This window comes from Galendromus occidentalis, unplaced genomic scaffold (assembly GCF_000255335.2).
Source record: "Galendromus occidentalis unplaced genomic scaffold, Mocc_1.1 scf7180000077485, whole genome shotgun sequence".
Classification (NCBI taxonomy): Eukaryota; Metazoa; Arthropoda; class Arachnida; order Mesostigmata; family Phytoseiidae; genus Galendromus; species Galendromus occidentalis.
The window spans coordinates 61963-74366 of NW_003805473.1; the positions used below are offsets into that span (position 1 = coordinate 61963).

The 12404-nt window shown below is 50.1% G+C and overlaps 1 protein-coding gene across 1 annotated transcript; it reads left to right on the forward strand.

The window, feature by feature from the left end:
* The first annotated feature begins 5155 nt into the window (after nt 1-5155).
* LOC100897410 (nose resistant to fluoxetine protein 6-like) lies at nt 5156-11695 on the forward strand. Its single transcript, XM_003745802.1, has 14 exons — nt 5156-5399; nt 5562-5764; nt 6366-6483; nt 7241-7331; nt 7561-7634; nt 8608-8772; nt 9072-9168; nt 9262-9520; nt 10151-10230; nt 10354-10473; nt 10602-10722; nt 10904-11090; nt 11200-11342; nt 11477-11695. The coding sequence occupies exons 1-14, from the start codon at nt 5156-5158 to the stop codon at nt 11693-11695; spliced, it is 2121 nt and encodes a 706-aa protein (XP_003745850.1).
* Nucleotides 11696-12404: the final 709 nt, after the last annotated feature.

Here is a 12404-nt window from a genome sequence, read left to right on the forward strand (position 1 = left end):
GCCAGACGCGCTCGGGGACGAACATCATCCTCCAGCTCGGTGACCCAAGTGTTGAACTTAGGGTCGAGACGTCATGAGTTAGAAAGTCATTTCTAGAATCTTCCACGAGAACAATCAGCCCCTCCCCCCACCCCAATGGAGCCCCTTGCAGCTCTGCCGATATTCGGCCGAGCTCGTTTCGTTTAAGGAAATTCAAGGGTCGTTTCTCACCAACATATTGCCGTCGTCTCCGTTGCTCCGACATATCATCCTCAAGCTCTCAACTAGGGGCTGTCCGCCGAAAAGCTCTATGACCGCATCATTGAATTCTTTTGAAAACTTTGAAAGAAACGACATGTCTTTGAATGAATGTCTCCTTGTCTCGAAGGCGATACCTCATGGAGTCTCTCAGGATGAACCACAAAATGTTGAAGGTTGCGTGTGTTTTGGATTCCTACTCACCTTCTCGGGTAGCCCCTTCATGAAGCAGTCGATGACAGGCCTTATAGCATCCAGGCTGTAGACTTTGGTCTGAGTTCTTAGAGTTCGGGCTCGAATGATGTCTGAGTTCAATTATTCACTTATTTCCAAGCTTATGAATGGTGAGCTTCCGTCAAAAACCTTACCGCAAAAATTGAAATCAGGTGAATTAGACATCTTATACTCGATGGTATAGGTGTGGCCATTCAAAGCCTTGCAGCCCTGGCGGAGACTCAGAAGCAAGAAAAACAATAAGGGAACGAACATAATGAGCTCGCAATGAATGAGCTTATGAAATTCCTTGAGCAATGTTTTAAAGAGCGAATGTCGAATTTCGCTATAGAGCAATTTCATTGTTTGGACAGACCTGGCCACTTGCTTTCAAGGGAAAATTCATTCCGAGGGAAAAACCGCGCCTGATGGAAAGATTGACTTCCGGTACTCTCAGGACGGGAGAGTGAAACGCAGTGGTCGACGGTATCACCTTCTCCTGCAATGACTGGAATTCTTCGAGCGTTCGATCTTGGATAGGTATTCTTTAGCGCCAACCCAACATTCGGAACGCACGGACCGAGAGTGCGGGAGAGACTCCTAGTATATGTAAACACAGTAGCTGGAGGCTCCGCAGAGGAGCCGCTTCCCGCCGCACTCGGTCATTCCGATTACGAATTCCTGGGATGCGGACTGTGAAGTAATGCGACACTTAGAATGACGCTTGAGAACTAAGAACGCATGTTTTTTTTTCTGAGTTCGTCGATCTCAGACAGAAGAATCCTGAGCTTGAGAAATGAAAATTCTCCATGACGCTTGTTTTCCGTGCCAACGTACCTTTGACGTCCGCCTGCTGATGACGTTGCAGTGCCAAAATTTCCGAACAAAAATTACGATGGGATCAAAGAGAGTTTCCTGATAAGGAATTATTTCTGCTCCTTATCCACAGGAACGTTTCTCGAGGGTTCGTTCCAATAATTTTGAGTCAATGAGTGTCGCCTCCGGAAGTGATCTTTCATAATCGAGTTTCGATGCGAACACTGCGGATTATGGAGATTCGGGGCAGCAGCTCCCCCGGATCGTCGGCCACCGTATACGGTGCTGGCAGGGGCGTACTTGAAAATTTTCAGGGACGTACCCCACTTGTGGGAGGCGGAGAAAGGCCCAAAACGGCGATCCGCTCTTATATTTCAGCATTACGATTGAAAATCTGGGGGGGGGGGCATGGACTCCCACCCACCTTCCCCCCGGGGTACGTTTTCCGGGTAGAGGTTGCAATATTCACACCAGTTTCCGCTCTTCTTTCTCCGCAGAACCTAGTTTCTGGAACTAGTCGCCGAATTGCGGAGTGAAATCATATATTATTGCTGCGTGCGCCCCGTACACACCTTTCTGAGGGATCGGCGCGGGACATGTCTTCCAAGATAGATTTCAGGCTGCGACGGAGTTTCTCAGGTCGAGCCTGTGGATGTTTATAGTTTCCTTCCTCTTTCTTTCCTTCCTCTTTTCAAGCTCTCTGGTATTCGCGCGGACTTGAATCGATCTCGGTCGGTTCGCAGGCTCCGCTCTGAATTCGATGCCCGGTCCCCGACTTATGTTTTTTTTTAGGAGATACATCACCATCACACGCCTTGCATTTCACCAATTCAGAACGCCGACGCGGGAGCTGTAAAACTCTAGAATCACATGCTCGAAATCTTCCCAAATGTCCCTATCCCCCGTGAGCTTGGTCCACTCTTTCCCCTGTGATTTCGAGGCTGCAGGACCTCCGATCCTCGTATATCAGCTCTTGTGGAATCTCCTCTTCGTCTCTTTGGACAACCGATGCAATGATCGTCTCCCTTCTTGATCGAATCTCACGGGATGGTGTCCGAGGTCCTGTGACGAAAACGTTCGCCGCCTCGGGTGGCCAGAGCCTATCTGTAATCCTCGTGATTCTCAATGCAGCCGTCGGAGAATGGCGGATGCACCTTAGCGGATGAGTTCGGAGCCTATTCCCGGCTGTCGGAGTTCGGATTCACGGAAAAAAATAGTTAATTACGTACCTAATTGAAAATATAAACGACAAAAAGATAGCGGTGCAACAATCGGAAAATGAAGATGAACGAGTACAGCAAGCCACAGGGAATAAATTGCCTCGACCCCTGGAAGGAATGGCGGAATTCGCAGGCGTCGCTTGGGAACTTCGGGATAAAACTTCGTTCGTATACTAGTGTCGAGGAGGGAAACATTTTGCGAATGAAGAAGATCACTTTTTAAGCCGTGAGGTCCTCTTGAGGATCGAGTTTATGAATGTAGAAGGGGCTTCAGTTCTACACAGATTCGTTAGACGCTATCACGCCATTCCACCCTTGTCGTTTCCTTCCTCTAATTTTCTTTGTGCGATCATAGAACAGGAGATGATGAAAGACTCGAAACGGATTTGAGGCATCCGAAGATACGGTAAGGATCTTGTGTTTATTCCATTGACGTGGTCACACGAGGAAATCCGGTCACCCCAATTTATTTTTGCGAGGGCCGGATATCCAGTTTTCTGGTATTTTCCCCGAGTCGATTTCTGCGGCGCTCGGAGCGTGTGAGCCGAAACCGGAGAGAGCTCCCGTGATCCGCATCGGTCCAACGACGCTTGTTTTCAACCCGGGCTTTTGCCTTCTCCTTGATTTCTCATAATCGATCGGAAGCTCCCCTCCCACGACCCGAATAGCATTGGGATATCGGCGGCATTTGGTTTTGTGAAGGAAACCGCCGCCCCGTCCGAATTCCTCATCATTGCGGGGTTTACTGTCGTCGTCCTCAAGTCGAATATCTGGAGCGAGGCCGTTGAGAGTTCTAGGAGGACGATTGATGCTCCACTTCCTGTCAATCTTACAATCAATATCTCCACTGGTATTGGCGATCACCGCGCTTTTAGATATCCTCCTGACTTACCGCTCTTGATGAATATGGTTTTCACGAGATATATCGATCAGCGTGTGCGGCTGGGACGGCTCGGGACATCAAATCGGGACGCCTTCTCCCTCCGACATCAGCTCGCTGAAGAAGAGTTCAGATGGTCGCCCGTACCCAGGCGGAGGTAAAATGAGCTTCCTCGGGACGTCAACAACATAGCTCCGGAATCTGGAACGGTCTACGGAAGGCATCCAGACCGGTTGGAAGTCGCTGCTCCTCCGCAAATGGTAGTTCGGGTACACGAAGGTATTTGCTCGATAATCGATTCATTCCGGACTCGCGTAAGAGCGTGTCCATGTCGGAATATCCCATCGGGAGGGCACAGCCTGCATCATCGTATTCGACTCCTACCGATTTTTTGTGGGGTTCGCTCCGCGGAACACTTAATACACAGCGGAAATCAAGGACGCGAAGCGCGATCAATGTCCCGCAACCGCAACCGGGAGGACAAGAGAGTTCGGACTTGAGGTTCATTGCGCTTTCTGTGATCGTGATCAGAATCCCATTCACCGGGAAAAATCTTTCGAAATCTTCATCTTCTCTGGAGCATTTATCCCGTTCGGAAAACTCGCGATCACACCACATATATCCAATTCGATTGAGCGTAACGATTCACGCGCTTCACGACAGCATTCGTCTAGCTGGGAGTTGAAGCAGCTTCGAATGATTGACTTTATATCACGGGGTGAGGCAGCACAGTCTTCTGGTCCGATTGTTTACGTCTGATTTTGTGCGCCTGTCAATATCGGAATTGACGAAATTATTTCTCATATATGAGGTTTTTCCGGGGCAAAAACGTAAACTCCGGCTCCGACAGGCGAGTCGGAAGTTTTTGCCGACTGAGGTGATCCGTGACGGATCTCTTACGAAGGTTGATGCTATCGAAGGAAATCTTGACGAAAAATATGTCTGCCGAAACAACCGGATATTAAAGCTTCCCTGAAGCAACTAAACCGTCGACGGAACTCGAGGATTCCTATCGGGTTTTCCTCAGTACCTCCACAGTTCTACTCAGTTCGGACAAGATGGAATTTCAGAGAGAGAAACGTCTCCATGACATCTTGTCTGAATGACGAAATCTCAGGAGCCTATCGCACCTCGTGGCTCCACGCATGCTTTCGTCACGGGCATCACGAGCCAAAGGATGCGGACGTGATCGGTACTCGATACAGGGCACTTCGTGTGTTTCTGATACTCCGGAGTTCTACCCATTCCGAGTTGCACGGTAGGCACCTTCGTGCACTTATTCGAATTCGCTGCAAAATGTCTGGATCCCTTTGAAGCGTTCGAGGGGCGGGTAAAGAAGTCCTGAAGAGCTCCGCGGCTCCCTCGATCTGCCTTTCCCCGGCAGAATATCCACGTAAATATCCACGGATATTTACATTCATCTCATCAGGCAGTTCACTGAACTGGGACTTTTTGCTCGCTCGAGGAGTTTACATAACATTCCGGGTCCTGATCCGGAATTCATCCTCCTAGGTTAGATGCTCTTCGGTCAAATCGGAGAGTTCCTGAACTTGCGGCGTGGCGGGAGGAGGCTGTTGTAGATTGAGAGAAAAGCCAGCGAGCTTTCAAGGGCAATGAGATGTCCGTTGTTCCCTTTCTTCGACGGCCGTTTCCGATTGATCTGAGTGGAGCTGAGAAGCTACGTGCGCAATTACGTCATCATAGAGGAGGGTGAACAGTGGGGGAAGCGAATGGACAAAGACAGACGAACACTTCATGTGGGCTCCAGAAGCGACACTATCATTCCACGATGTCGGGTCTCAGAGTACTCCACTCGAGCTGCCTACTCATATTGATCTTGTCAGCAGGCCTCGGGTCCTGTAAATGGCAAGACATATTCAGTGATTTCAAAGATGTGAACCAAGCCTTGATGAGACAGTTCTTGCCCGTGGTCCAGGAGGCGCTCTTCACGGCGGACGTGCGGTCCGAGTGCTCCGGTGCTTTGTTAAAATTGCTGTCTTCAACAAGAGAAGGGAAAGCATGGGCTGTGAAGTGTGAGTTCACGAGTTCCGATTTGTGCCCAGAGGCAGTCGTCAATTCTCGCAGAAGCGTTCAGATTCTCGTCTCGAAATCTTGGATTCCGAAAGAATAGAGAGATTCCGGGAACAATCGTGACGCTGACGAAAAAAATCTTCTCTCCTTTCTGAACTATGCAGTTCTCACGAGCAATGGGGTGTTCCCTGTCGCCCCTCTGTACGGTACGATGGGAGCCCCTGGACACTACAGGCAATGCGTGACCGCGAAATCTCCCAGCGGAGAGAACAGCTTCCAGGGACAGTATTGCACACTTCTGATAGACCCGCATCAGGATTTGCTGCAGACGTTCCTTAATTTCACGATCGAGAACGGAGATCTGGCCGTGAGTTTCCCCTTGCTGATCTAGACCTAGCGATGCATGTGGTTCATTCACGCAGTCGGATCCCTTCAGGGCTCTCGCATCGAGCAGTAACTGTGCAGAATTTCTCCCGTGCCATTCGAGCAACAGTACCAACTCCTTATATCAGAGATTTCGGGCTAAGGCCTCTGCATCAACCAGTCACGGATAGCTCTGGACGTGGGATCTGTCAGCAAACGGATCCCTCTCGAAGCGTCTCTTCTTCGGATGAACGATCCTCCGGATCGATTGCTTCCGCTCTATGGGTTCTGACAGACATTCGGGAAATTCCTACGCGAGCGTTCCGTCACCGGCATCGGAAGAGCTCACCATCAGGATCCGGGCGTGAGTTCTGTGAAAACCGACCCGGATGCGGACGCTCTCGTCAACATTCGAGCCGAGATACGAGCACTTGTGACCCTCGGACGTCTCTCAGGGATCGGACAACCGGACATCGGGGTTCTTCCCCAGATGCTCCGACGAGCTGTCGGGACCGCTTCTTGACAAGCTCTCCGCCTGGGAGTCGATATTGAGCTCATCGTCCTGCGACGAGCTCCGTGATTCAGCGAATTGTTCTGCTTTACAGCCTGGCACGAGAGTCACGAAGAATATCAACTATGACCATTTGTCGATCCGGTCTCATTTCGGAATTTGTGTACCGTCTACATGCGACGGCGATGAGATTGCTGCGATCGCGTCCCTCGGTGAGTTCATCCCTCCTTCCTTTGAATCGTTCACAGAACATTTCATCAACACGCTGAGGACATGACACATGACCCATACAGAAGAGGTCGTTCATCAGAAGAAAAACCGTAGAGACAGATCCGGTTCTTTCCCTTGGACATGCTGTGTAATACGCTGGAGTCGACAATGTTACGCAAGCTTCATTCTTCACCTCGTTTCTTTCGTCGCCGTCTCTCGCGGTCGATGTACTGGAAAGCGATTCTCTTCGAATTTCCGCTCCCGTCGTCAGCGACAGCGCCATGCAGCGACGTACCCCTCCCCTATCGCGATGTCGTTTTCGATCGGGATCGGGGGAGAACTACCGGCCCGGGTCCCGAGTTATTCTAAATGTAGATACTAATCAAAATTTCTGAGTCGTATCGGGAAAGCTCTACCAAAGCCCCATCACCTCGCGTTTCACCCCCTCGGTGAGGTTCCCGGGCTCTGCGGTACCTCCAAACGATTTGCCTCTTACGAGGAGAAACGACACGGACAGTTTCTGTCTCGCGGCTCAGAAGACGTGAAATGTCGGGAGTGGGACGGCTCGTCGTCAATAAGTAGTCATTTCGCGGAATCGTTGCATTGGTTCCTCCTTTTTTTAAAAGACCGTAGCAATCGGTCTGATTGTCACTGATCCGGAAGCAGAGCTTGGATAGGGGGAATTGGGGCCCTCGAGCGTAATTATTGCTGCTCGATTTCGCTGACAGCCTTATGATTAAAAAAATTGAATACTTACAGCAACGGCTAAGTACGAGATGGGGATTAGGGTCGACGGTTGCCAGACATTGGAGAGTGAATACGAGAGAGATTCGATCTACTACGTGGCTTGGTAAGGGCAATATTTGAAGATTTGACGGACCAGGAATGTCTCAACCCCCAGATCGCTCTGAATTTTCCTCCGCTCAATATTTACGATTCCTGGGAATCGCTCAGGGAAAGTAAAGTGAAACTCCTTGTTGACGATCGGTCAAGCCTCAGAAATTTCTCCGTGAGCTCCTTGATGAAATTTTCTGTTTTTGCGTCCCCGCCAATGCGCTCAGCTCCTACTTTCTTTCCAGCACAACGGCGTTCATCCTCATCGGACTCGGCTTGTTTTGCGGAATTTTAAGATGTGTCCCGCAGTTCGATTCCGGTAAGCTCGCTTCCTCCCGACGGAATTTAAGTATCGACAGAATTTCGAGCCGCGAGACCGACGACTGAGTCGTCAGATTGCTTTACAATTCATGCGACAAGGAAAAATGGTCGTGCTCCGATGCCAATAATTTCTACCGCCAGCCGATTAGCGGTCGTACCCACTTTAGGATGAGCCACGAGCGCTATCGGTCCCACAACTTCCGGTTGACCGAAGGGTTGAGCGACCTGTACAATAATTTCAATCGTCTCGAGCGGCCAAAGGAGGCGAGAAGCGTCGTCGGAGACTTTCCACCGCCGCACCGTCGATCTACGTCGTCGGATTCCTAAGAGCAATAAATTCACCTGGGAGCTCTGGAGAACTTGTTGTTCTGTGGTCCGCTGCGTTCTCGACCGCACGTATACCGCGATCACATCGAAGAACAAGCGAGGGTGTTGTGACGTCAGGACGTCGATCGCGGACGGTCTCCTGTGCAGACGAAGTTTCCCCATCGATCCTCAACTCTTGCGCGACCGGATGACGAAGAGGACGTCAGCCAAAGGCGCGTCCAGTGTCATGTGAACGCGAAAATACCGGTCCGGCCTGATGGTCGCTCTCGACATTGTTCGATATTTCAAGCTTATAAGTTTTTTCTGGACTTTTGTAATTTCGTTCTCACACGGCACGAAAACGGTCGAGACCCACATGGGCCTTCAGAAAAGCGATCGGTTGTCCACGCCCGTAATTCAGATGCTTGTTGACATATCACGGAAATCAGTCAGCAGACTGTCTGTTCTGTGATCCCGAATGAGTTTCGGACAACCCGAGATGTGTCAATGAGCACATACCGACTTGTCGGAAGCGCTTCCAGCATGTCGGCTTCACCCCGTGCTTCACAAACTTTCCGGCGGTGAAGCCGTCTACGGCGAAGTGGGAGCTCCCTTGATTTCTCTTGACTCATAATTGTTCTAACTTGTGTCGCTTGAATTTCCAGTGAAATGGAGCGGCGTCTTCGCACTCCAAACGGGATACTATCATCTCACTAAATCTGTCGCGCCTAAGGATAAGAATCTGGCGTTTGTGGGAGGCATCCGCGCATTGATGGCGTTCTGGGTAGTACTTGGTCATACCTACTTCATGAACGATCCCCAAGCGACTTGTGAGTATTCGGATAATTTTATTCCGTTGGGCGAATGTGTCAGGCAGTGAAATAATGCGAGCCAGGCGGCTCCTGGTGAGCACTGGCGTAGCAACGATCTTTTCACGGATGGGGCGGTCAATGTCGGTCAATCTTCAAGGCAGAGGGGGCGTTCGTACTCCGCTCGCTAACCCAACACGGGGTATGAAGATAATACGGGGGCTACGCCACAGCTCGTGCCTGTTCCTCTATTTCACCAAATGTGTAAAAGCGGGAGAGGGATTATGCGAGGTAGATCATTGAACCTGAATCTCTTACAGATACCCTAAAGGAAGCTTTCGTCACCATACAGACATTCTATGGACAGATTGTATCGACGGGTGGATTCTTGAGCGTGTCTACGTTCTTTTCGCTGAGGTTCGTTTCCTATGGCAGGGTCATTTGTGAAGGTCCGGATGGCGGTTTCCTGATTCGGAGGATCCGTGTATAATCCTGAGTTTTATTTTCCAGCGGTTTCATGCTGTTCTACAGCTTGGTTGCTCGGCAAAAAGCGCACTCTGGCTTCGCGCTATACGTCGTTGCCGTATTCAGACGATACGTTCGGTTGACGATTCCTGCGATTCTCGTCGTCTTGATGACTTTGATTCTTCCATCTATTGTGCACGGGGTTTATACGAATCATTTCTTCACGATGTACACGTCCGCTTGCTACACAGACTGGTGGAGAGTCTTGACCTATTCGAATACCTTCGCAACACTCGACAAAATGGTTCGTCTATCAAGCCTCTCAAAAGAAGGATCGAGTTCCAAAAATCTTCTCACATCTTCATGGACCTCCCCTCTCATGTGGTTCCCAGCGCGAGTCGTTTCTCTGCGACGGCATTTATCGGGGGAGGAAGGGGCAGGGATGCGGCCCGTCCCGGGTCCCTCTTTTATCCACCAAATCTTGATTCTGGCGTCCGAATGGGGGATTCCCCACAGAAGTTTCCGCCGCTTTCGGGGAAGGGGGGAACTGACGCAAGACGGCGGTCGGCGGAACAGAAAAACTCGGGGAAAGTCGGTGAATCCTAGAATTCGGGGAAAATCTCGTTCCTGGGGCGGCCATTCTGGCATCTGTCCCTGGCGCCACATCGCCTATTCACGGCGCTGCTCCTCCCGTATGATGCAGAAAGATAAGCTCCCGACGACAGGACGTGATTAGGCGCTGATCCAGAGAGGAGCTTCTGGGAACCAACGAGCTCATGTCTCATGTCCCCAATGCTTGAGTATATAGGTCGTGCGGGGGTCTGTCATCATTGTGGACTCAGGACCCCCGCCCCGTCCCCAGGAGTCTGATCTGACTCTGAGAACTTTTTGTGCTCTCTCACGGTCAGAATACTCACTAAGGATGATTTTACAGTGTCTCTTCCATTACTGGTTCCTATCCGCTGACATGCAAATGTTCATTGCCCTGACGCCTTTCGTTCTTCTATACATTCGGTGAGTTGCTCGTATCAGCGGTCGACCGTGAGCTGCACCTGTTCTTATGCTCGTGGTTTCGAGTGGATCAGATCGGCACCGTATAGCTGAGATCAGTCGCAATTAGAATTCTCCTTGTTCAAGGCATCCTCGGGCTGTAACTTCGTTCTGGATAGTCTGTATGCTCCTCGGCTGCAGCTGGACCGTTTACAGGACCGAAGCTGAAAACCTGCCATCATTTGGCTTATTCACCGCCGACTGGATGTGAGAACAATGCCCCCGAAATTGGATTCAGCTAGATGAGAAAACTCAATATCCTATAGATCCCGTCAGACGGTTGATACGCGATATTGCTATAACCTTTAATCAATATGGTCATCATTCCACCGCAGGCTGTTCTACGAATTCATCCATTTGATATACACGAGAACCGCTGCTCATTTGGCGGACTTCGTATGCGGAATACTCACAGCTGTACTCGTTCACAAAAATCCAGACCTGAAGCTGAGTCCAGTAAGTCGCCTTACTCCGAGTTGAGCTAGCTCGGCTCAAGTCAGGATTCATGCACAGATAAAGGGCATATTCTGAACCGACCTCTGAGATCCACAATAACTGAAGAGTCAGAGGGAAGCTGAGAGTCTTCATCTCGAAAGACTTGTCGAGCATTCTCATTATTTCAATGGAAACTTTTCAGATCGTCCGGCTGCTGTCCGTTTCACTGAGTCTTTTGATCGCGTTCCTCGTCATCGAATTCCCGATGCTCTTTTACAGTGACGTCTCAGTCCCTCATGCTTTCGATCTCTTATACGCTGGCGCCAACAGATTACTTTGGAGCATGGCCTGTTGCTGTCTGGTCTTCCTCATGGCCACTGGCAACTTGCGTGAGTTCAGATAGGTAGCGGTCGAAGATCTGTATCAATACGATAATTGATAATCGTCTCTGATAGAATGTAGGACGCAGATTATAAGGGAGTGACGCTTCCCTTCTAGAATGCATGTCGGATTTGCTGTCAAGCAAGCCCCTCGTGATTCTTGGTCGACTGTCGTTCGGAACGTATCTCGTCCATGTGCCAGTCATGCTCTACTTCATGGGAGCTGCCTCTGCGCCAGCTCAATTCTCCCACATGATTCTGGTTAGTGGACGTCTTGGAATCACTGCATGGATTCAGATACTGGATTTCGACGACACACCGCTCTGAGACTCGCAGATTGGATGAACTTCAACTATGATCCAATTGACAACTAATGGGAAATTCCCCCCTCGCAGCTACGGGTTGGCTTTGGCAACTGGCTCATCAGCATTTGTCTCGCTCTGGTCTTGTACATGTTCGTTGAATCTCCGACTGCGCAGATCGACTCGATGATGTGGAACAAACGAACGGAAACGAGCAAAACCAAAGCGAGCAACGGCTTTTCGCTCAACAAGAAAATCGACGCCTCCACGGGCTTGAAGGAAATAAAAGTGGAAGCCCCGACAAAGCTCTGAGCTCTATCGTCTGCCTCCTCCCCATCTCCAGCGAATGAGATGGAGCCATTTGTACATTATTGAAACATTCTTATTGATCGACAGACGAACGCAACTAAGTTATTCACTCCGGAGACATAGGCCTATGAGAATATATGTCCGGACTATTCAATAAATGATAGTGCTGATATTTTATAAATGACACCATGTCGCATTCGCCATTTGTTGATTTGACAATGAGTCCTTCGCGTAGGATTCCGAGCCACGCGTTGCTCGGAGCCGGATGCGCGCGAGGGGAGCAGCAGGGGAAGAAGATGGCATCTAATGAAATCATCACTCAGATTCATCAGCGAGATCATCCCACGGAGAAACTCGTGGCATTGTTGACGCGAAACAGACTGTAGCTGGCAGCTATTGTAGGGATCTGTAAAAATGTGAGTGCTCGCTTGTGGCTGTCGTCTGATTGCAGATGGGGCGAGAAGAAAGCTCTTCACCATTGATGACTACAACTCCCGAACATATTGGTTGCTTATTAATGAAGGAACCGGATGAGAGACTCGCCGAGTCACGCCATCATCGGCAAGTTACATATGGAAATCGCCCGATGATTCGGCGCTTGGGGATGGAGTGCGGCGATCAAGGATTCCCTCTTCCTTATGGACGTCTCGAGATCAGGCTTTGAGGGATTGTAAAATGAATTCTCAGAATTTCAAACCGAGAACACCAGGCT